Source organism: Drosophila biarmipes, chromosome 2R, assembly GCF_025231255.1.
Source record: "Drosophila biarmipes strain raj3 chromosome 2R, RU_DBia_V1.1, whole genome shotgun sequence".
NCBI lineage: Eukaryota > Metazoa > Arthropoda > Insecta > Diptera > Drosophilidae > Drosophila > Drosophila biarmipes.
The window spans coordinates 13,008,177-13,033,339 of NC_066615.1; the positions used below are offsets into that span (position 1 = coordinate 13,008,177).

The 25,163-nt window shown below is 42.7% G+C and overlaps 3 protein-coding genes and 3 non-coding genes across 9 annotated transcripts in view; 3 read left to right on the forward strand and 3 right to left on the reverse strand.

The window, feature by feature from the left end:
• Positions 1-46: 46 nt before the first annotated feature.
• Positions 47-118, reverse strand: Trnaw-cca (transfer RNA tryptophan (anticodon CCA)). Its single transcript has one exon. It is a non-coding gene; the product is annotated as a tRNA-Trp (tRNA).
• Positions 119-224: 106 nt separating this feature from the next.
• Trnag-gcc (transfer RNA glycine (anticodon GCC)) lies at positions 225-295 on the forward strand. The gene has a single exon. It is a non-coding gene; the product is annotated as a tRNA-Gly (tRNA).
• Positions 296-1,102: 807 nt separating this feature from the next.
• LOC108030213 (SAM50-like protein CG7639) lies at positions 1,103-5,670 on the forward strand. The gene is made up of 5 exons (XM_017102980.3): positions 1,103-1,274; positions 3,862-4,405; positions 4,463-4,574; positions 4,631-5,189; positions 5,246-5,670. Exons 2-5 carry the CDS (start codon positions 3,897-3,899, stop codon positions 5,395-5,397), a joined length of 1,332 nt encoding a protein of 443 aa, XP_016958469.1. The 5' UTR covers positions 1,103-1,274; positions 3,862-3,896; the 3' UTR covers positions 5,398-5,670.
• On the reverse strand, positions 1,641-12,429 carry LOC108030212 (SH3 domain-binding protein 5 homolog). Its single transcript, XM_017102979.3, has 4 exons — positions 11,855-12,429; positions 3,725-3,787; positions 3,476-3,653; positions 1,641-3,415 (listed from the first exon to the last, which is right to left on the reverse strand). Exons 1-4 carry the CDS (start codon positions 11,894-11,896, stop codon positions 2,265-2,267), a joined length of 1,434 nt encoding a protein of 477 aa, XP_016958468.1. The 5' UTR covers positions 11,897-12,429; the 3' UTR covers positions 1,641-2,264.
• On the forward strand, positions 9,224-9,305 carry Trnal-aag (transfer RNA leucine (anticodon AAG)). The gene has a single exon. It is a non-coding gene; the product is annotated as a tRNA-Leu (tRNA).
• A 640-nt stretch (positions 12,430-13,069) lies between the features above and the next one.
• The window catches only part of LOC108030030 (caskin-2), a 33,491-nt gene continuing 21,397 nt past the window's right edge, over positions 13,070-25,163 (reverse strand). For 3 of the 4 annotated variants that reach the window (XM_050888020.1, XM_050888019.1, XM_017102586.3), the window contains 5 exons: positions 22,576-23,590; positions 17,073-17,306; positions 16,405-16,641; positions 15,498-15,974; positions 13,070-15,057 (listed from right to left, as the gene is read on the reverse strand). In XM_050888020.1, coding sequence (XP_050743977.1) covers positions 14,203-15,057; positions 15,498-15,974; positions 16,405-16,641; positions 17,073-17,306; positions 22,576-23,541 — 2,769 coding nt within the window. In that variant the 5' untranslated portion in view covers positions 23,542-23,590 and the 3' untranslated portion in view covers positions 13,070-14,202. The remainder of the gene's footprint in view (positions 15,058-15,497; positions 15,975-16,404; positions 16,642-17,072; positions 17,307-22,575; positions 23,591-25,163) is intronic. The other variant, XM_017102587.3, reaches the window with a different exon arrangement.

Below are 25,163 nucleotides of genomic sequence, written 5' to 3' on the forward strand. Positions count from 1 at the left end.
TTCTTAATAATAATTTATTAAAAAGAAATGTACTTGATTTCCGATTTGACCCCGACGTGATTTGAACACGCAACCTTCCGATCTGGAGTCGGACGCGCTACCGTTGCGCCACGGAGTCAACTTGGAGGGAGGATTCCAAGAGACAGGAATGCCCCAACACCAACAGGTTGTTGGCTTAAGTCGTTTTCTACTGATATTAGTAGTTTATTTGTTCGTTGCCAAGAGCATCGGTGGTTCAGTGGTAGAATGCTCGCCTGCCACGCGGGCGGCCCGGGTTCGATTCCCGGCCGATGCATACTTTTTTGTGCATTCAAAAGTGAGCATTTCCGGACTGAGAAACTAAAATTACTTTTCTGATAATATACTTCTAGCTCTACAAAAACGTGCAATAATATTTTATTATTGGATTACATTAAATCGAAACTGAAAGTAAACAAATTTGGTATTTTTTGTTTAGTTTTTAAGTTGTTCTAAAAACGTTGTAAAGTCACTTTAAATGTTGTGTTTATTATTGATTAAACCCATAAGTTATATACTTTTCGAAGCATATTCTGTGCTTTTCAATTTAAATAAATGCATCCATAATGCTTCTAATTGAAATATTTAAAATGCATTCTAGAATGCTTTTAATGGAAACGCTTACAGGTGTATTCCTGATAAATGCGTTTTAGAATACTTGCTAAATATTGCTTATAATAATTATCGGATTTATTCTACTAATGAACAACTTATTATCAATTTTTAAATATTTGCGGGCATATCTTCTTTTTGCTCCATCTCTAGAAGTGTGACCATTTTGCGTACTAGCGCCGTTTGGAACGGTGGGAGCTCGGGTTGGTTTTAATATTCTTGCAATTCCACAATCGCCGCGGCTATGATTTATCGAATATGCAGTGCTGCCCAATTAGCTAGCGTAGTGATATGGGTGTAAATATAATTGATCAAAATCCTGTAAAATGTAAGGACCGACTTCATTCGAATTTTGCAAAAATAGAAATTAACGAATTGCCCTTTTTTTACATTTTTTTTATTAAATATTGTTAGCTTAATTTTTTGCCCGCTGATCTAGCTATTTCCGCCCTGAATAGGCAGCACTATGTAAGAAGAAGAAGCAGCTTGTTGATTTTCGGTGCCGCACGCGTTTCAGTAGAAAGTAATTGAAATACCTGTGCTCGTGCCCGGTTATATATATTTTGTAGTTCCCGAAACACTAGTGAAACCAAATCCAAAATTCGCGTGTGCCATCCTCCTGCACAGGCGGTACCAAGTTGAAGGTAGGTCAGCTGACAGCGGTTGGAGACAAAATCGGGCTTACATAATTTGGGGACAGAACATTTGTTTTTTGCCCCAATAGATTGGGCTTCCAATGCAGCGAAAATGACATCACTTCGAAATTTTTAGAACCACAAGTATTATAGTTTTGTGCATGTAATAACCTTACACTATTTAAAGCGCAGGTGCATCATTCTAAGCGCTAAATCTGAAACATTTCTGTCTAATTTGTATCTGCAATATGGTTTTTCGATGTAGTTCGTATAAAACCCCTGAAAACCTTTTCCATTTATTTATTAATTTCCTCTACAACACCTCTCAAATGACAACAAAACCCAAGTACAGCCAGTAAAACACCTTTATACATATAAGTTAGAATGCAGTTTTTATTATTACTTCAAATTTCATTATTATTTGTAGTGTTGCAAATACTTTTATTCCCTTACTTCACTCTTGGGCACTGACCATATCTCTAGACCGTATTTTATTAAATCCACTAAATATTTCTTGAGAGTCTCGCACTTAGTTAACTAATTGAATTCGTTACATTTTCGACATTTGTTTCATTTTAGAGTTTCATTTTCGTGGTATTTTTAGGCTAAACTATTTAGTGCATGTGCCCATTTGATTTAAATTAGTGAGTCTACCTGGTTTTATACGTTTAAGGTTTTAAACATTAACTTAAAGCTGCTTATTGTTTGCATATCAATCAATCGTTTTCTTTTGCTCTCTCAAATCACAAAACATTTACATAGTTAAAGTATTAACAGTGAGAAACAAGTACGGAGACAATAGATTAGAGTGTAATCAACATTTATACGAAAATAGATGGTGTATTTATCATGTAGGCGTGTAGACTTATTGAGAGTAGTGCACATTTAAATGCGGCGTTTAACGGCTTACAATTATTTCATTATTCACTATTCATTTAATATAAACAAATCTGATATGGGGCTGGCTGGGACAGGCTCCTCTGGCCCCCAAGATGCTCACTATTCGAGGGAGCGCCGGCGCAGCTGTTTGCGCACTCCTCCGAAGGCAGCACTGCTGCGATCCAGGAGTTCGTTGGACAACCTGGCCAACAGGGGCAGCTCCCGCATGGACACGTTCACCGAGGGCAAGGGCGCCAGCTGTTGTTGCAGCTTCTTGATGGGCGTGGGCGGTGCAAGGTGATTAAGCTGGTGCTGGGGTGTGACTGGCAAGCTGGCGGTGTTAGCGCACGTTGTGACCTTCACCTCGACCACGTCGCAGTGGCGTTTGAGTGCTTCGGCGCCCAGGGAATCGGGCCGCTGTTCGATGGACTTCAAACGATTCGTTTGCTGTCGCTTTGCCGTCTCTTTGAGCATCATCAAGTGATCCAGCTTGTCCACCGTGTCCTTCAGTTCATGCTCCCACACATCATTCTGCTGCTGACCATCCCCACCCTCAATGGGACGCACGGCCAGGATCTTGACCTTCTGACGCAGGGCCTCCAAATCGCGTTCATCCACCACGCCTCTGAGCTCGCCCGCTCCCGTCTCATCGTAGTCGCAGGCATCCTCCTCATCTTCGGTTTCGGCAGCAGCTAGAGGAGTTTTTGCACCCAAGGACATTTGACTGCCTGCTATGGAGGGATAGTCGCATTTCTCCAGCTCCAGCTGGAAATCCGGCAGCGATGGCAAGGCACTGGAAGTCGGCGAGTTCAACTCTGCTCCCACACCCGGCTCGCGGGGTCCTGGCGGAGTGGGAAAATCACCCCTCTGCCTGTGTATGTCCTCGCTGATCCGCTCCAGATTACGCAAGGCTGTGGAGTACGTGCTCTTGGCACCGGCCACCTGCTGCTGCAGCTCCTGGATGCGATTCTTCTGCGTCTGCAGCTGGTCCTGGCACACCTGCTTCTCCTCAAAGTAGGGCCGTGACTTGTTGATGCTCCGCCGGAAGCGATCCTCCAGCTGCTGCAGCTTTTGCTCGGCGGCGTTGAAGAGCCTGGTAAGCCTCTGGTGCTCGGCATGACAGTCGGCCTTTTGGGTATCCGCATCCATTACCTTCTGGGTGGCATGATTAAGCATCTCCTGCCATGCATTGTCGAACTGCCATTCATGCGAGTTGGACATAAACCGCTGCTCGGCAAGCGCCACTGTTTCCTTGGCCGCGGCATGGATTTCTAAGGGGGAAGAATATTAAGTTGGGCCTCTTTCGAAACATTGATTTATAGTATACTAACCATTAGCTCGCTGGAATTTAACTGCCGCCTTCTGGCATTCGATTTGTGCCTCGCGTGCCTTGTCCAAAGCCTCGTAGTAGGGTCGGGCTTTCTCTATGCAGTTGCCCAACTTTTTGGAGGAGAGCTTCAGCCGGCGCGTCGATTCATTCAAGAGGATGCGAAATGTGGAATTGGCCTCCTATTAATAGCATTAAAATTATTATTAGGGTATTAAGCTATTTTCCAAAAAAAGATAGTCTGTAGACTTGCCTCTAGTTCAATTTCTAACTTGTTAATCTCATCGGTTGCACTATTGAGATTCTCCAGTTCAATCTGTAAAACAAAGATGTATTATAATTAGTAAATTGTGATATTTAAATATTTTTATCTTTTTTACTATATTTTAGTATTTTCCTAACGCCCGCCCACCGAAAACCACAAGATGCCTCAGTCGGGTCGCGACGGGGGCGCGTCGAAGGACTCCAAATACGACCTGAGCAAGATCTCAGCTCGCGTGGATCGCGTGAATGTCAGCGGATTGCTGCGCACCCACAACGACTATGTGATGAGGGCCGCGGATGGTCTGTTCAAGGCCAATAACTTTCAGGATCTGATGCTGGAGGCCATGTCCACCAAGTCGTATCTACACGAACTGGGCATCTTCAAGGATGTGAGCGTGCACATCGACATTAGTCGAGGATCAGATGCGTCTCCCCAGGGTTACGAGGTGACCTTTAAGGGCAACGAGATGTCGCGCATGATGGGATCGGCAGGCACTGAGATTGGCCAGAACGAAGGCTCCCTGAGAACTGAGCTGACTATCCCCAATATCCTGGGCCGCGGCGAGAGCATCTCGCTGCAGGGCAGCTACAGCAGCACCAGGGCCAACGATCTGCAGCTGAAGTTCTGGAAACCCTTCTTTCACACCCGCTTCAGGGAAAATAGACCTGAGTAAGGATAAGTTCTCTCTAAATCGAAAGCGTTTCTCATACTCTTTCCCTTCCACAGATTGTCTTTCAGCATTTTTAGGCAAACGGATAAGTTTGACATCAGCTCTTTTCAAACCACCAACCTGGGCTACTTGGTGGACTTATCAGCGCACACCATGGTGGGAGTGGATGTAAGTTTAAGAACCTTTATTAAAAATATGGCTAAATGCTTATCCCTCCTTTTTAGTTGACCCACTCGCTGCAGTATGAGAACTCCATCAGAGATCTGGGATTGCTAAACAAATCGGTGCCCTTTGCTATCCGCGACCACTGCGGACCCAAGTTGGCCTCTTTGGTGCGTTATTCCGTGGTCTATGACAATCGGGATGGAAATGTGTTCCCCACCCGTGGCATTTACCTGAAATCAGTAAACGAGTACTGCGGACTGGGCGGCAACATCGCCTACACCAGCAGCACTGCCCACGGAGAGGTGAATGTGCCGCTGTTTGCCGGTCTAGTGGCACAGTTTTGCGGTCGCGTTGGCGTCGTTAAGGAGACCAAAAACACCACCCAGCTGCCCATCAACTCGCTGTTCTACTGCGGCGGTCCGCTGACCCTGAGAGGATTCAAGTTTGGAGGAGCTGGCCCCGTGATCGATGGCACACCCATCGGAGCACAGACTTTCTGGTGCACGGGCGCCCACCTTTGGGCACCGCTGCCATTCGCCGGGGTCTTCAAGAACCTGGCCAGCCACTTTAGAATGCACTTCTTCTACAACCTTGGCAACTCCAATAGTTTCAGCACAGGTTTGTAAAGGCCTATTCCCAATATATCCTTTTATTAATTATTATTTCCCTTGCAGAGAACATGCGTAGTGCCTTTGGCATGGGCTTGGCAGTTAAACTGGCCGAAAGAGCCCGAATTGAACTCAACTACTGTGTGCCAGTGAGGCGCCAGGCGACGGATAAGATTCTGAATGGTTTCCAGTTTGGCATTGGCTATGAGTTTGTCTAGATGTCGCGTCCCTTCGCCCCCAATGACTGGATGTATCAGCAGCAAGAGCCATGAGAGTCACAACAGCCCAGTAACAAAGAAAGTCTAATCCACAACATATGGCTGCCCTGTCCTTAGTTTTCAGCGTTCACAGATTCTGTTTCGTATTCTTTGTCAATGCATTTGATTTTCCTCTGAAAATGTATTCGTAGTCCAGCGATCATTTAAGTAGTTCCTAAGGCGTGTACATACGTAAAGCGAAAGGTTAACAAAAATACAAAAATGTTAAACGAATCGAGAACTGTTTTTTAGCCATGGTTCCTTTTTCCCCTTTTGGAGATCTGACCTACAAAAATACCCTCCATGAATCAGCTAATTACATTTGTTTGTTTGTTAAAAACATTAAGGATTTATGGCGCTGTACAAGCTGACATTGAAATCAGCCTTATAAATTAAAGAGCTTTGAACTCAGCAAGATTTTTAATTTACTCTTGCAAAGGCAATAAATAAAAATCATTAAGCGTTGAAGTACTTTAAATTTAAAAGCCAAAATGGTCAAGCTTATCTTAGTTTGATTTATCTTGTTAAATATTTAAATATTCTAGCACTAGCTGATATTTCTGAGTCATACCTATAGAATTTAAATATTTAAACAATTAAGTCGATGTAGTCTTTCTAAATGTCAGGTTTCTCGTTTGTGGATTTACCATTTACATGGAGACAGCCGGCGGGCTTGTGTTGATGTTCATGGATCGGTGAACTGCATGCGGTTACAGTTTTTTGTTTGGACTTTTTAGGTTTTTTACATTTTGTTGGAATTTCAGTTCGGGACCCAGGGCAGATTGTGGTCCAAAAACAGGTTTTAATTATAATTTCTGTTCGTTTTGTCTGCCCCTTTTATACGGCAGCTTTTTATTAAGGCTGTCCCAGTTTGATTTTTATCGTGTCCGCTGAGCATTTCTCCACATCCCGGACATCGCATGAAGATGAGGGCGGGGGCTTTGGTAAGGGCACGCTCGAGTTGCCTCTGTAATCGAGATTGATTTAAGAGCCAAGACCAAGCCAAGTGCGAGCGAACCACTAAGGTCTGAAAACTGGTTTTCGTGTAAACAAATAAAAAACCAGTTTGGGCATCCGGCGCGCAGATGAACATTTCAACACTTGAACTTTCCAGGAATTCTGCGGCCCAAGGAACTTGTTTCGCGCATTTCGCTGCATTTGCCCAACTATTGGCTAACGAAAAGTTCACTTGCTCTCCCGCCGCCCTTCACTTTTCCACACTTTTTATGCAATTTAATGGGTTGGGAATATAAAAAAAAGTTAATCAAAGGTGAGTAATACCCTAGCCTTAATAACTCAAGCTATATACCTCTTCCAACGCCCTTCTTCGCAAATGACGTACAATCAAATGAGCAAATACCATAAAAACATTTAATTACAATGCGAGTCAATTGTAAATACTGGAAAAAAGGTTAACATATTTGCCAGCCAAGGCAGCTGTGTGTGGCTGGCAGCAAAAATATTTGATTATCATCAAATAAATAAAAAAACATTGTGCATAAATTAAATGTTGAAATGACGGCGCAAATTGAATAAACATTTTCTCAACTTCGCAAAGTAAATGCAATTCGGGTAACCAGATTGTGTAAATATGGGGATGTTTTCAAGAACTTGATGGAAATTTTCTTGACAAATTTAAAGAAAAAGAGTCATTGCCAAATCTAACAAACATAATTTCATCAGTGGCACTCTCCTCTTCAGTTATTGATTTTATACGTTAAATTTAAAGCTGCCCACAGGGTCAAAACCAAATGGAACGAGGCCTGGCCTAAAATGTTACCAAATCACGCGATGTGCGGACGGCCTGCGTCGCCTGTATTTTGCATTCGTCAGAATCGCGTTGCCAAAGGGCGGCTGAAGCTCAACTTGAGTCACAGACTATGAATAAAGCCAATCAAAGGCGAAAGGTTACAGCCAGGAGCGTCCCTTGAGTAGAGGACTACCAAGAAGAGGATGACGTGAGCACGGCTCGTTAGGATCCAAAACAATTCGTCAGACATGAGGGCGCCTCCCCCGCAGTTTATTTGGACTGATGAAATTGGAAATGACTATTGGATTTGTACTACGTAGGGAGGGGATGTTTGCCAACAGATTGTGAGTATAAATAAGTATAATTGAATTCTATTTTGGAGAGTAGTAATGAATGAATTATAATGAAAATAAAATACAAAAATACTGAAGAATTTATAAATAATAGGCAGTTTAACAAGGAAAAATACGTCCTAGTATGATACGTTTACATTTTCTCCCTGAATTTGTAGACTTGAAATAGTAAAAAATAAAGCAAATACAGAGTCTCTAAATAAACAACTACATAGATTGATATTCTCCCTAGCACCAGTTTGTTTCACCCTTATAGGGGCCCACCCTATCTCATTACTAGATGTCCGTATGATTAGTTTATTAGCTTATCCCAGCCACTTTCCAGGTTCCACTCGCTTCATCGTACACCCTCTTTTACCGGCACTCCCTTTCGGTTCCGGTCGATGTTCCCGCAGTTCCGCAATGACGCCAGCTGCCCTTTGTGCCGGTGGCGTGATGCCGACTAGGTTGACCTGACCTACATCTGCTCTGCTGGTGACAGCTTTCCCCCGTCCCCCCAGAACCACCCCTCAGCTAAGGGCAGACTTTGGCAAAATGGCGAAGGGAGCAACTGTAATGGAAACCAACATGAAATTTACATCGATTTGCCTTGCGCAACAAAAAAATAAGCCGCAGGAAGGAGGCTTCGCAGGACATTCAACTCAGGCGGAAATAGACGTCATCGGGCGAACAAAAAATGCCACAATTGTATGGAAAAAACACCCAACTTACGGGGGAAAACAAAACAAAAGTGGCTCTACTGCTGAGAAAGTCTTTGCTGGTAGGTCAAAAATATGGTTATATAAAGGAAAACTCAACTGCGATGCGTGAGCGAGTGTCGGGCGACCCGAAAAATAAGTCAACGTAGCTTGACAATCGCAATTGACCGCATAAAGTTGTTATTTTTAATTAGAGTTATGTCAACTTGGTAGCAAGCAGCAAGCAACGAAAGCAGACCGCATAAATCACACAAACTACTGCGTTAATTTTTCATTCATTTCTCAAGTGATCTTTTTGTAGAATTCGTGTGGCTGACCCACTTCTAACGAATCATTTTCAATTGCCATGCTAAGTTAAATTCTCAACTTTCTCCTTCAGATCAAGGGTCAACTGAACGCCATTCGGGTTCAAACGAACTTTATGAAGCTCTTGAAAATAGTAGGCATATTTTAGAATTGCAGCTACAAGTTCATGACTGATAAGACTGCCTCTTAAAATGCTATCTCTAGTGGTTCGATAAAGCAGGAAATGACTGCCCAAGTTCAACCACATACAATAGTCTCATTCATTGAATGTCATTAACAATTCCGACTAGCGAACAAAGCAAAACCCAACTTAATTCATTAAGGCAGCGAAATGTATGGAAAATTGAGTGCGGTAACCGCTCGTCGAAAGTCGCAACTGTGTTATGCACCATTGACTATAATGATAATGATGATGATGGGGCTGCTGGAACCCTTGGGGGATTGCACCCGTGGAAAGGTTGCAAAACGTTCGGTAAACCGAGAAATCAAGCCTTCTTGAAGAAGCTTTTTGTTTATGCAAGTGCAACTCCCACCTGCTTTGTTTACTTTTGATTATTTCCCACATAATACGGAATGCTTCTTTATAAACTTCCTACAATTGCTTTCCCTCGTTCTACACTATAAATAAATGGGCATATGCTACTTTCGTTGAGAAGCGCTTCTGACAAGCAGGCATTGTGGGTAGCGTGGCCGAGCGGTCTAAGGCGCTGGTTTAAGGCACCAGTCTCCTCGGAGGCGTGGGTTCGAATCCCACCGCTGCCACTTGGGAAACTTTTTCTTTTTTTTTTCTTCAAGGAGAAAGCTGCTTTTTGGTCATGCCCTAATCGTGTAGCTTAAGACACTCAATTGAAAATCAATGATACATATACAATGAGTAAAATAAAATATCTTATCAGGGGTTTTAAATGAACTTCGGCTTATATGTATATCTTGCGATATAAGGTCGCAAGCGTCGTATTCGCAATATAAGATAAGCTTTCTTCATGCCTATGATATATATTTTAGGGGGCACCTACATATAATGTAGACGTTGACTCACTTATCGGACACGGTTTTCTGATTCATAGACGACTCGCTTGAGTTCTCTAATTCGCGACACCTGTACCCTCACCTTGCTTATGTAACTGAGACGCAGCTAGCCTAATGTCATTAGTCATTTTTGGTGTTTATCAATTTGACTTGCGCCCAAAGTTTCCCTTGCTAATCCAATTATCATTATCAAATGGGGCTAGGGAAAAATTATTTTTAAATTGCTGCAAAGCATTTCCCACTAATTTCTGCCAACAAAAAAGTCCCCTGTGTTTCTCTACTAAAGCAATTATCGTCTGATCGACAAGTGACGCTTAATAATTCAGTGGCGTAGGGCTAGAAAGTTTGGTACGCAAATAACTATACTTCTCAGCTACCTGACGCGTGTGGGATAGTACGTTCAAAAGAGCAAAATAAACTAATAATCTGAGTGGGAACAAAAAAACATCTGTAGAGACACACGATTTAAGTTAAATAGACTTTGCGCCTTCGCCGCTATACAAATTCTTCGCCAATTGTTTGTCGTCATCAACTTGAAAGGCGTCTTAAGATAACAAATTGTGCACGCGCAAAAAAGAAGAAAAAATCAAATGTTCATTGATAAATCATTGGTAAAATGAAGTCAAAAGCAAGAAACAGCAAGCCGGCTTGTCTAAAGAGGAAGTCGAGCATAAAAAACATTGAAATATTTCGCGTTTTTGGTAATATAACATGTATTTCAGTGCCTTTCCTGAGAGTTCTCAAACCTGTTTCGGTATGGTTTTGTTTGTGGAGGCACTCTGATGATTGTTTATAGAAAACGTTCGTTCTATCTCTACTTTGAAGACTACCTTCTCTACATTTCCATACATATATGTACATTATCGACGGCTTCAATCGAGTCACATGGCGTCTGCGGGGTTCGAAATCAATTTGTTGCTAATGACTTTGCGCCGCGTGTGACGTCTCCCACTAAGTTTTGCATTTAAAAATAGATATTATGGGTTTACAGCTCGACGTTCCTCTATCTATGTACCAGGGGGATTTCAATAAATGTAGAAACAGCCAAGGTGTTTTGGTGGCATTGATAGTTAATAATAGTTTATAATAATGCCTCTGTATAAAGATTTTTTGTGAAAATGTTTTCTTTTTAGTAAGCTTTAAATCCGACATATAAACAAAAGATATTTTCTTTAATTTGAATATAATCTAAGAAATAAAGTTTGTCGAAAATATTTTAAAGGTTCCCAATTTGACAACCGACTCCTGTTTTCGGACACCTTATGCTTTTATTTTTAAATGATAAAATACATTTCCCTGGTTTTTAGATAGAAATTTGCTGTTCTGTTCACAGATTCGCATTTTTCCTGCCCATTTAAGGCCATTAAGCGGGTGTGCGATTATTTTGCGTAGTTGAATGGGCAGCATATAAATCTTTATTTATGCAAACTGCGACTTCCAGACACTTTTGCACTGTCTGCCTTACACAATAAAAAAGTCAAACTCGAGTCAAAATAAAAATAAAAACAAAAGGCGCTTGTTTTTGTTGCTGGTTTGGGTTGCGTGTGCGCTTTGGTATTTCCATTTATTAAATTTGTATGCATACCTCTGCCGAAAAGCGAAGAGAGGAGCGCAGAGGGGGCGAAAGAAAGAGATAGGAGCAACAGCCAAGAGCTGCACTTGAATCTCATTTAGGTACCGAGTTCAAATTCGTAGAGGAAAAAACCCAATTTACTGGAAGTGCGTGGGATTACTTGACACTCGGAGAGCTCCCTTTTCCTGCCTTTTGTGTTGCACCATGCACATCGAGCGTTTCGTTGGAAAAGGAAACTTGCAACTTGCCAAAATGCTGTGTAAATTGATTTTCTGTGTTGGTTTTTTTGGGTTTTAAACCTAACAAAGCGTAAAAAAGGTTCACGCAATAAATGAGTAACAAAGTGGAATGCAAAAATGCATGTTTCCTATTCCCCAAATACAATGCTCTCTGTCTTAACAGTGGGCACTTGATTTGGTGAACCTCTTGTGGCCAATAAAAAACTGACCAAATAAAGAGCAAAGGGTTTTCTAGGTACTTGTACAGTGTCCACCCTCTCGTTAGTTCCCTGTATCGCGCAATCACTGTACCAACAAGAACTGCACAGCCAGAGAGAACAAGGGACTGAGAGAACTATTTAGCAAGCGGAGCAAAAACAAAACAGCCTGATTTTTGTTATTGTCGCCAAATTACCGTTTATCGCTGTGCCAGGTACGAAAGACAGAGAGAGAGAAGGCCAGGGAAAACTCGGAAGGACAAATAAAATCACCTGAATTTGCGGATCCAGTTCGCCTTCTTCTGCACTCGACATTTTCACTGGTTTTCACTGATTCCGTTCCAAAGGCAAATACCCCGCGAATCGCGTTAATTTTCACTTTTCCGTCGCCCGCTTTTCAATTGAAAAACAGTTTTGCATTTCACTATTTGATCTCGCTGCTTACACACACTCGCACATCCTCCGCCTATCAATTTGCCAGCCCGTGTGTGTGTGTGTTTTGTTATTTTTCCTGTGTTTTTCAATATTATGTAAATTGATTGCTTGGCTTTTCAACTGGTAATTTGTAGTGCGAGAGCAGCAGGCTTAAAACATCTATTTCATTTTGCGTTTTACGTTTCACAATGAAGTTAGAGGCGACAAGGGGAAGTGACAGAGGGACGCGCGACGCTACGGTGAGTGTGAACAAGACAAACGGCACAAATATACAGGGCACGCGGCTCTTCGCCTTCTCCGCTGCTCAGCGCACTTGAGATATTCAATTATTTCGCTTACAAATGCTAAACTATCCTAAAATTACAGACAAGACGCGTCCAGCCGCGGTGAAATGGGAAACACAGTGTGACCGTGGTGCAGTTAGGGATGGGCAAAACATGTCAATATATCGATGTTTTTGAATACGAGTAAATATTTATATCGATGTATTTGTCTCCAAATATCGCTATACTTTTGAGATGTTTTTGGTAATTGCCAATTGGTCACACTAAGTACGTTGACTATCTACAAGGGCGCCCCCTGGTGTTCGATTAAAAAGAAAAGAAGGCGCCCTCTGACGTTGAGACTTTAAGTTCAAACGAAACGTAATATCCTATTCACACGGAGGGGGCTTCCGCTTTAGATTGGGGGATATGTTGGCGTTGCAGCACCAAAACTTATATTTCATATTGCAATATTTTTAAACATTTATGATCTGGCATTTGGTCCTTGTTTGGACAGCGTTCACCCTAACAGCTTGATTCCACTGCAACGTTTTTACTTTTTTAATGTAAATATTTCCACTGATCGTTATGCAGTTACACTTTTATAAAGCACTTTTAAAGTTATCATTATATTATTCCTTGCTGCTAATTGCTAGCACAAACTAAATATATTTGGGAATTTTCAACATCGAAAGCATTCCGTCATTCTAAACAACATTTTAACTTACTTCTTGCTCAAAACTAAGATAACCCCGTCTAACAGACGAATATATTCAAAATTCCGAACATCTTACTATGAAAGTTTACTTTATTTGTTAATGGTTTTCATAATTTTTGTTTTGCCCTTTATGTGCTTTACATGTTTGTGATTTTATTTGTATTTAATTCTTTAACGCTTCTTATATGCGTTTATAATCGAGTTCTCCAATTTCCTCTAATGATATGCGCACCAAACAAATATTCAACTGAGCGCAATAAACAGGAAACGAAAAATGCTCTCAAAACCAAACTTTTCACTAAAAGATTTTTATTTATGTAAATTATAAAGAGAAGGCAATTCAAGTGTATACCGAGGAATTCTAAACGTTATTCAGCATCAATGCTCGATTAAAAATAATTTATAAAGATGGATTCGGTTCCTCCTTCCATTCTTGATTTCTTAACGTAACGCTAATATACGATTTATATTTTATATAATGCATCTTTTACTTTGTATGGAATAACACTTAATTATACATTCATTTCACATAGTTTGATTTCAGTTGTAATCGTAAGAAACAGAAAAATGTCTGTGCAGGCTGGTTCAAAAAAATGTTCAAAAGAAATTAGAAAAAATATACTTTAATGCAATTTTAAATTGTCTGAAGGGGATCTCTAAATAGTAGTTCTTGTCTGGTTTGTTTTGTGTGTGTTTAAGAGTGTGCCGTATGGTTCATTTCTTGCCTTTCTCTGTCGCATAGTATCGAACCACTGAATACTTGTCCATATAAATGATTTCGTTTAAATATTTATTTATATATAGAATTATATATATTTTATGCTATATAATAACTATGCAAGTGCTGCGTATTTGCATGTTGCGCTTCATTTACCATTCTTCGTTTACTTGGATATTTTCATTTTGTATCGTTAACACTCAAATTTTTTTGGGAATGGGACGAGAGAGTTTAGGAAAAGTACAAAAGTATTCATTCATGGTTTGTCGAAAGCTTTTCAGATTTAGTTTACTTTTACTACACAACGTGTATATCGAAATGATACAGGATACAACTAAACACGACTGCTTCCTCCTATGCATTTGGAATAAAAAATACAAAAACAAATTGAACTTAACTAGGTTGAAGTACGTAAGACATTACAAGATACACCACGAGTTCTACCGGAAAATTCAGCTACACTACGATTTGTTGTTTGATTGGAGATTTATTCACTGTCTATGTTGAGGCCCACTCGCTTCTCCTCCTCGAGCATGGCGTCCAACTCGTCCGTGAGATTGGCCAGCATATTGCCAATGTCGTTTAGAACGTTAACCGAAACTTTCGGCGGAACTCCTGTGTTTATGGCCACAGCTGGAGCTGTCGACTCCGGCGAACTGATTGGATCCACCGCTGATCCCCCGGGATTGGACAGATCCAGAGTGGGCGAACGCAGGTGCAAGGCACTTCCGCCGCTGGCCGTGCTGCCCATGCTTTCACTCCGCGCCAGGGTGGCGTCGTGCAGCGAACTGGAAGATTTCAGCGAATGGAACGAGTGCGCTATGTTTGCAATGGTGTTCGTGGAGGAGGAGCTGGAGCTCGAGCTGGACGAGTGCAGGTGGGCGGGATGGCCACCGCCACCGGGGGCGTTGTTGGTGCCCACTCCACTGGCCTGCAGCTCCTGGCGGTTGAGCAGCCGCTGCTTGATCGTCCCTGTGTTCTCGTTGGCAAAGGGTATCGTATCAATGGAATCGATGCTCGAGGTCGACTTATTGTCGTGATACTTCTCGCAGTGGATCTCGGCCGTTGTCTGCTGAATGGTGGCATAGTTGGCGTAGATGGGCTGCTGACCACCACTCCCCGCTCCCGCCTGCTGCTGCTGCCAGTGCTGCGCGGTGTGGCCATAGAACATGTGTTGCGCCTGTTGCTGCTGCTGCTGGGCTGCCTGCTGATGCGCCTGCGCAACCGATCCCGACGGCACTCCCTCTCCGCTCAGCGTGCGGGAGTTGCGTATGCTGCAGTGGCGTCTAGGTGGCTCTGGAGCTATCTTCTTGCCCGTCAAGGGGCTGCCGCTCAAATAGTTCTGTAAAAAAGATAGCCATTAGTTGCCTTGACTAAATTTTGTTCATACAAATCTAATGAAATTATTATAGTTCTCTATTATTCTTATTAAAATTTAAAATGCTATGCCAATCTAGAATAAAGATTTAAAACATAATTTGGTTTAAGGAGAATAAAGACTCTCCTAAAAAAAATGAGTTTTTTGCGGTTAACACCTTACCTTAACACCTTGTTAGTAACAAATAAGGTAATAAATTTGAAAGCATACAAAAAATTGATATCAAGCAAAAATAAAATCGATTACGCCATGGATGTAATGGGCTTGGCTTTTAGATGAATAACACTCAACGAAACCATAAAATAAAATAAATTTCCATCAAGGAAACTTAACAGAAATGCTGCTATCTACACAGTCAACCGCAGACTAATGATCGAATATGACCCACCGAACCCCCAACCTACCGCTCCTCCCTCCACACCGCCGGCCGCTCCGTACTCCGCCGCCGCCGCCGCATTCATGTAGTGGTGGTGCTCCAGCGGCGGCATCGTGTTCAGCACCGCTCTCTGCAGGATGCCTCGCTGTTGGCGTGGCAACGTGCCACCGCCCTCCTGCTCGTATAGCAGCTCCCTCGTGGCATCGTTGGTGGGTGTGATGTCGCCATCGTCGTAGGACCGCCGCCATCCAATGGGCGGCGGATTGCCCAGGAGACGGGCGGCAGCCGCCTGCTGCTGTTGCTGGTGGAGCAGCTGCTGGTGATGGTGCTGCTGCTGCTGGAGCGTTGCAGCCGCGGCCATGGCCGCTGCAGCCGCCGCCGTTGTGGGCGGCCCAAAGTGGCCGTAGTCCGTGGTCGTGTAATGGCTGAAGGTCAGATGGCTGCGCGTGCTGTTGTCGTGGATGTCCTCCAACGATTCCAGGCTCTTGCCGCGCGGCTGGCGCACCTGCGGAAAAAGATGAGAGGCTCATTAAAAAGTGGAACCTTTTGAAATTAATGAGGGATGTGTTTTCTGCCTAGTTTACAGGATAACATTCTAGATGCAAGGCTTTTTCGTAAAGAAAATGGAACTATCAACAGCAAAGTCTTTTCAAATTTTAATGATTAAATTGATATATGTAAAATGTTTGTACGGATCAATTAATTTATGTGTTAAAAAAAACCAAATAAAATGTAACATGAACTAATAAAAGCCAAATGGTTTGATTTACAAAATTAAACCAACTGTTAGGATACTTAGGCATTTAATATTTGTTTTTCTAGAATCATCCATGAACGCATATGTTCGACCGTAACTAGGATATGTCAGGAGGCACTCAAAAGATCAAGGCCAACGTGCTGTTAAGCTTTTTAACTTTCGAGGACCGAGTGCCCACCTTAATGAGCACCACATCGTTGCCGGAGCAACACTCGTGGTTGCTGCCCGTGCAGTAGTAGGCGTCTCCGTTGGGGAGGCTGCTGTTGAGGCAGCTGCTCCCGGCCGGGGCAGTGGCATTCAGCACACTGCTGGTGGCGTAGATTTTCGTGTCGTCCCACGAGACGCGAGTGGTTGGCACATAGGATGGCGTACTGGGTATGGGCACAATGAATTGCCAGGGCTTCCGCGTGTACTCCTGATTGGTCACCGTTCGGTTGGGGGAAATCAATCAAAGCAAGAGGAAAACAGAAACGAAAACAAATTAGTGGAAAATTAAAATCAAATTAAGTTTACAAAAATAATTTAAAGTGTGTTCATTTCATAATATATCAAATATATATAAATTATAATAAATTTAGGATAAAACGGAACATATAAGCTATTTACTTGTATGTGTTTTTGAAAATGCTTTCTATTTAATAAAAAATCAATTTGTAAAGTTTCTTACTTAATGTTTGAATAATATTTGTATATATAATATACTTTATTTAATATAAGAACACATCTTAAACCCATTTTCTGTGTTTTTCCAGTGTTTTGTAATCCTATATTTTTACTGGGACTATTAAAACAAGCTTTTTAACCCCAAAACAAAAGCATCCTTTAAGTACCAAAACCCCTGCTCACCTGTTGTTGGTAGGCATTGGCGCCGCCCGGATTCCACTTTCCGCTGATGATGTCCTTCACCCGCTTGATGGCCAGCAGGATCTTCTTCTGGTGGCCCAGCTTGACAATGCCAATGTCCTCGAGATCCTCCCAAGTCACTTGCGTCACGTCGCGCACCGTCTTGTAGTTCTGCTCCAGTAACGGCTGGATGTACTCCTCCAGGCGCAACAGCTGCAGCCACTCCTCTATGGATCCCTGGAAATGCGAGGGAGAACCGAATTGAGACGTCATTATCGTTAGGTTTTATGATAGCCAGCTAATCGCGTTCGATTCATGTCGGTGTGTGCGGGGAACACAGATCAGCTCAGACTACAAATTGTCCATGAACTAGTTCAGACCCCGCTGATAAGAAGGGGGAATCGGATGAGTTCGGTTGGCCTGGGTGGGTTACAATCTCGCGCGGCTGCGCTGGTGTCTCCCATGAGACGTCGCCCGTCGTCGTTCCGGCTCTAATCAGTTGTAATTGATAAGATATGACATAAATCGCGTCAAAGCACGGGCATAAAGAGACGAATAAAAGCCAAAACTCGTTGCTGTCGTCATTAAACGGTAGCAGGCTCGCCCGACACGTATAACCAAAAGTCCCCGCATGCCCGTAGATAAATTCACACACATGCGATGCAGTCGAAAATCGTTAGCTTCAGTGCGTGTAAAGCCACTTTTTCATACTTTGTGCTGTATCTACACGATGTGTTAATCAGTTTTTCCCCTTTTTGGAGGCTCTATGGTTGTCTGCTCTTTCGGCAACTAAATTGCTGTTGATTTCAATTTAATTAAACGGCTTCGGCTTGTCTTCTGCGAAATATGATGTGATTGTGGCGTCTGGCCATTGGAAATTTTATTGAAAGCTTATGATTGGGGAATGTCACATGGCAATTGAAAAGTTTCCTAGACTTGGGCTTATTCAACTTGCATTACTATTATCTTTTTACTTTGACAATGGGCGGAGGAAACACACGTCGGTTCCTTCCCTTAAGCCCATAATCCAATTTAGTTCTCTTTTTCTTTACAAATTTAGTGAATTTGACGCGCAACCTTACGTTCTTTCTTCGAAATAGTAGAATAATTTAAATTGGTTCAATGTGACATGACCTATACTACTGCTTTTTAATTTACAGTCAACTATTGCTATTAATACCATATATAGATAGATACCATATATTTCCACATGTAAAAATAAAACAATGCCACTCTTCTGTAAAGTAAATATGAAAATATTTTGCTGGCATCTTGAGCTTCGATGCTCACTTGTTATTTCAGGAAAACTCTCTACTGGGGAATGCCACTTGAAAGAGTATTTCAACGTATGCCTCACAACTCCGAGTGAATGTCACACCAAAACAATAACAGGCCCGCCACTCCATAGGCCCATATGCTAATCGAAATCCTCCAGCCTCGCGCATCTCCACAGGCAGGCACGACACATATAAATTTGACTAAAACTTTAACAAAATATTTATCTAAATAACAATTTGGTTTTTGGTGCTTCGTGGCTTCGCTGCGAGTTAACTTCTCCGAAATCCATTAGCAGGTAGCATATGGTATGACACTAAACAGCAGCGGCAGCGGCAGCCATCATTAGAGCAGGCGAAAAAAACAGGTTTTCGAACAGCAAATCGGTGACCAAAAGTGAAAAAAGCGAAAAACATCAACTGTACGTACTATGTACCACAGCAAAGTTGAAGCGAATGCGCCAGAATACCATTTTTTAGAGTCTACTAACGGGGCCCGAAAACGAACCAAAAAAAAACCAGCGAATATAAGCCAACATCAGCGCCTGGTGACCCTCAAGGTCGTTCGCTGATTGCGGGCTCGGAACGGAGATTGGCGACCGTTTAATAACCTTTTCCTTCCCGCGCTCGCTGCTGAGGTATTTCGCTTTATTTCCTTTTCGCCGAGATAAAGATGTGTGCGAAAAGAAAGCGCAGAGTCTGTAGAATGCTGGCTAATGAGCGAGCGGGCTCTGTTTTCCCAGGTCCCTCGTTATGGGTGATGTAAGTAAGGGTGCACGGTGAAAAATATGAGGGTTTGGAACCGGATTTATAAATGTGACTGCCAGAAATAACAGATTTTTTGTAATAAAGCAACCAAGGAGATCAAAGTGTTTAGTTTTGCATAACATTACATGTTTTTATATGACCTAATGTGATAATAACCAGAAATACTTATAATATAGGTCCTATCGATATAGAATTTGTTATTCTATAAGAATATGATTAGCAAAAGTAACTGATTTGTGTTATTAAAATAATTAAGATAAAAATGTTTTAGCTTAGTTTGTTGTAGCATTGCAATATCATACGATAATATACCATCATCGCTACGAATAGTTATAATACTGGTTCCAGAAATATGAAATTTGGTATGCTGGCAGGGAGTGAAACTACAAATAGATAACTGAGATTGCTACTACTGAAATTAGTGACCACTAGTAAAAAGTATAATAATGCTCATAGAAATGTATAATACTCAAATTAATCTATAAGGATTTCCGTATAAGAAAACAGGTAACCAAAAATAATTTGAAGTAATTTCTTATTGTTCTGTATAGCTTTATAACAATGATATAATCAATCGAAGTATACGAATAGTTTCCCCGCAGTGCTCAAGGGCCCTCCGGCCACACCCCAGAGGACAAAGACTGGCTCGCCCAAGATCAACAAATAAGAAATATCGAGTGGAGCGATAAAGAGCGGCAGAACGACAACAATACCGGTAACTCGACCACAAAACTTGGCAAACTTGCGAAAACCGTCACGGCGCGTTATATAAACAGAAAAATTGAATGCTGAACGACAAAGCGCAAAATTCTACACGGCTAGTAAAATATTATCGCGCATTTTTCAGCTGAAACACAAAACCGTCTGTGGAGCAAACAAAAACCATAAAAACAGGGGAGAAAAACCAAAGCTGAGGTCATACTGATTTGAAAAATTGCAGCTCAAAAGCGTAGAAAATCGCTTTAAAAAGATTTGAGGCGGTGCGATAATGAAACACTAAAATCGAGGTTATTAGATGGAGAAAAACCGGCAATTAACCGAAATCGAACGGAATGTGGCACAAGTTTGAGTCCGTCGAGTGATCGATAAAGGCGATAAATGATATTTTCTGTGTTCGCTGAGCTGGCAGGTGGGCTGCACTCCACCCCAGTGGGCGGGGAATGCAGCCGAACACCCATACACTCCATGTGTGTACTTAGAGATACACAGATACTCTGGCTGACGAATGAGTCAGTGGAAGCTGCAGTTGGAGTTGAAGATTATGGCCGACGGGTGTTAATCGGCTCCGGAATGCACTGAGTGAATGTGGAACTCATGGCGGCTTTGGATGGTATGGCCAAACAATTAATGTTAATTTATGGAGGCATTTGTGGAGCATTTTCCAAAGACCCAGCATTGACTTGAATTCGATTCCAAGTGGAGCTTATAATTCGGCATATTTATGTCGGTCAAGTTTTCAGACATTTTTCGGTGATATGTTGCCCTTCTTAGTGGTATGCATTTGCATATGCACATCGAGTGATTTTATTCGGGGCTTAGTCATTCGACTTGAGAGCGTTGTTTAGGGCTGAACGTGGAGTGCATATTGATAAGACCTCAGGTGGTTGCATTTTGTAAGTCACGTACTTTTAGTACGAATTTTAGTGCAGTTTAATGGGGAAGGTGAGTTTGCTGAATATTCAAGCATGATCGAGTTTTCAAGGCGGAAGTTTTGGGTTGAAACAACTTATAAGATATATGTACATTAGTGGAAATTATTTCTTAGGGGCACTGTATTATTACCACATTGATTATATGTATTGCTGCCATGGGAATTCAACAGAAACTAGAGTTTTTTGTATCTTTTAATCCAAATATCTAAAAATACAATACGTAAAAAGAGTTTTCAAGGCGGAAGTTTAGGGTTGAAACAACTTATAATATATATACTAATAGAAATTATTTCTTAGGGGAAATATAATATTATCAGATTGATTATACATAGTACTGCCATGGAAATTCTACAGAAACTAGAGTTTTTTGTATCTTTTAATCTAAATGTCTAAAAAAATACAATACCTAAAAGCAAAATAGCAGCGGAAGTACTGCAAATTTAATGCGAATCCTATCAGATCTTTATTTTTCGGTACAACAGTTTGTTCACCCCTATAAATCCACTCCAATCCAATATGGCTATGCAGAAACTCGACTTTTTGAATGGAATCCCACTGGCCATCATCTTAGTCACTCAGCTGGAACCTTGATCTGTCAGATCGATTGGCTAATGATCGGCTTCGACCCGGAGAGCAATTATCCGCGTTGGAGCAGGTTGCCGCCGCTATGTCAAGTTCACCTTAATGTCACCACAGATACGTATCCACACGAATGGACTTTTAATTTTTATATTTATTCACTCCGATCGGCGTGTTTTTAATGAATTGTTGATGGGAATTAATGTGTGCATATTAAACAAAAATTCTTTCATTAACGCAAAATTCGCTGACGGCGCTGCTTAAAGTTCCCTTTTTCTCCTTCGCATGTGGGAAACAAGTTTATTTCTTCGGCTCTCTCCTTTGCCTCTTTTTTGCAAATGCTTATTTAATGAAATACAAAAGATAAGCCGGTAACTAAACAGGCAAACAGTGGGGAAGGCGAGAAGGAGAGAAAAGGGTGTTGCCGGCCACAATTAATGCCAATATGGCAATTTGCCAAGCTCGCAGTGGTGTGTGTGAGCCTCCGTCTGTGTTAACAATGGCTAAAAAAGCTGCTCTACGTGATTGCAGGCCAACAACACTCACAGTAGTTGGTCGCTAGTAAGCACCACTTTTTAATCTTTATTGCATTCAAACTGATCGTTAATGAACCATTTCCTTTTTCAATCGATGGGAGGTATACTTTTTCTTTGTATCAACTCTTTTGTGGGTAAAATGTATTTTTAAATTTGAACCACAAAATAGTTAATCGCACAACAACAATTTAAGCACAACTTACTATTTTATGCTGGTTTTACTTTTAAGCAATAACTAAAGCAGTAACAGTATCCACATTACTATTTTTCAAAGTTTTTAGCCTTTTTTATAGCTTTGTAACTATCCTTATTGCTCAATCTAAGCCATACAACTTGAGTGTTCAAATATTTTTTTATGAATTTAAGATACCTTTATCTTACAAACTAACATGGCACATCTTCATGAAACCACCTGTTGAGCTCAAATGTCTCATACTGAAAATGCATGCCAACTTGTCCGCCTCAAAGTCTCTACTGTACCATAAAGTGCATCACGAGCTGAACAGGTTCTGAACTGATTAGATAGGCAAATATTTGCGGGCGTGCTAGCAAATAGAGATATTTCTCCGGAACTCTGGACTTTTATGGCCGAGAGATAAAGTTCGTTTATAACAACAGAAGATTCTCGAAATGGTAAACAAAGGCTTTAAATTTACCCTGTTTATGGGGTAATACATAAATTTAAAATGTATCTTACCGGCACAAAATGCGGCAAATTGTCGAGCACCTGCAGCTTGTCGATCCGCTGCTTGATCCGCTCGCGATGGTGCGGATTCTTGATGCCAATGGCGGTGAGATCCTCCGGCGTCATGCGCGCAATGGTGGGCAGATCGTAGCCCGCGGCGATGAACAGCTGGGCGTACTCCTCGTGCTTCATCTCCAGCAGCCAGTCGATGATGAGCTCATCGTTGCGCTGCCGATCCACGCTGCCAATGGAGCACGAGCTCACGGAACTGCAGCGCGGCGAGGAGAGCGGCGCCCGAATCGAGGCTCCGGACGAGGACACGCCGGTCAGGTAGGAGGAGGCCCGACCCGAGTCCAAGCTGGCGGTGCTGTGGCGAGATCCGGAGCCGGCCGAGCCCGAGGAAGAGCCCGGCGAATCTCGGCCCGGCGACTGGGTCAGATCGATGCCCTGATCCTCCTGCAGGGCCAGCTGCTGGTGGTAGTAGACGGCCGCCTTGTGGGTCAGCGGTTCGCGCAGAGTGGCACAGAAAACGGGTGGTGGCGGGACCATGGCAACTCCAGATTTTCCAGTTCCTGGTGGTGGGGCTCCCACCACCGCCGCTCCTCCTCCTCCTCCCGCACCTCCTACAGGAGCAGTAGGAGCCGAGCCATTCACTTCATCCTTGAGACGCAGAGCCACACTCGTCTCCCGGGGCAGATTGAAGCCACCCTCCTCCAGCGAGGGCGACGAAACGATGCTGCTGCCGCTCATGCTGATCCCATCGTCCGCCTGGTGGTTCTGGTGATGGCGCAGCGGTCCGCTCAGCCGGTAGAGCGGTATCAGCGGCTGGTGGTGCGGATGGTGGTGCGAACTATGCTGGTGGTGCTGCTGCGGCTGCTGGTAATGATGCAGTTCCGGCGGCGAGTCACCTGGTATCGTTGGCGGTTGCACCTTCTTAGCCTGTGCGGTATTCGAGTGCGGCTTCAGCGAACGATGCATGGTTATTACGGGCCTCTACTGGCCGCCGGGGCCGTATCTGCGCCGACTCCTGTTGGGAAAAACACAGAAAAAAGACGGGAAAATCAGTACTGCAGTTGGGCAAATGTGTCCGCCAGATGTGTGTGCCAGAAAACAAGAAATCTGCATAATTGGTCATAGACAGTTTTGATGTTCTACTCTAAAAATAGGTCTCCCAACACTGTTTACCCGGCGATGCGGCGGCGAGTCAATAAACTGCGCCACGGGTTCTACGATTCTCCTCCAGCCTCATGTTTTGGGGCCCCCACCCCATCTGCCGTTTGTCTAACCCACTGCATCGTATTACGCTTTTCATTCACAAAAAAGTTGACAGCTCAAAAGGTGGCGACAGGGGGTTACCCTTTCGTTTCAGCTGTTAACTTTGTACAACAAGGGGAAGCGTTTTTAAAGTTACCAAACTATTTTATGTTTTAATAAACAAATTACATAAGAAACATAAGATTTTCAAACGGATATTTGAATCCGTTACTACCAAATACTTATATATTTTGAAGTAAAATAGGTTTTAAAAAATACTTCTTTACAAAAAATAATAGTGCTCAAGGCCTTATGACACCAAATAGATTTTTGATTTAATGGACGGATCTAGGTTAAAAATCTCCTAGATAAAAAGAGGTATCAATTAATTGCATTTATTCAATATTCAAGACAGTATTGAGGTAGGTATATTGAAACACTAAAATTCGATTTTTGTTAAGCTGCTAGGAGAGTGGAGCTTATTTGACTATGCAAACCCAAAACATTTCCCTAAAAATACCCATTACTTAGCTTAGTTTATGCCACACCGGCCTGATACGCCCTTGATGCCCCCAGAACAAACACCCCGCCCCAAAGCCGACGAGTTCTAAGCAGCTGGGACAGAGACAGAGACGGAGAAAGAGCGAGAGATTATGTGAGACCCTGTGAAAGGGCGAGGACTGTGGGCCTTTGGCTGCGGCACGAGCTGTGTCAAAGTTCGTTGACTGCATTTTGTGGTTCGGAGGGGGCAGGGACAGGGGCCGGGGCGGGGCAGCTGCTGCCGCTGCTGTCTAGTCGCCAGCGTCATAATACACTCGAAAAATGCACGGGCAGACCTCGGACGAGCGAAATCTGGCGAAAAGTCACGAACGAAGCCCTCAACATGTCATTAGCAGCAGGGCGCAGAAATAAAGCCGCCCGATTTACGGGGAAACAATAAAAAAGCCAAAGCTGCAGCGGCAATTTCCTGGCAATTCGCTTACAAAGTAAGTGTGCGGGCACTACAGAAGAATATAAGTGATTTGGAATTCAAAAGAGTGCAGTTGCGAGTGCAATTGCCGCGCCTGCCTATCGATAAAAAGGGGCGCAGACCACCTGTTCGATTGGAAACTCGCTGCCCGGCCGGCGAGTGAAAATCCAAAGCGGCAGGTGTCATAATCCGAGCGGTTTTCCCTCCCCAAAAATGTGTGTGGGCTGCGGAAAATGCAAAGTGCTGCAACAAACGTAGCAAAAAAAGAAAATGCATAACGGTGGCAGTAGTAAATCTCATTTACCAGCTGCCTTTTTAATGAATTTTTATGTATGCGACGTGCCGGAAAAATGAGGAAAAACTGCAACCGTTGCAA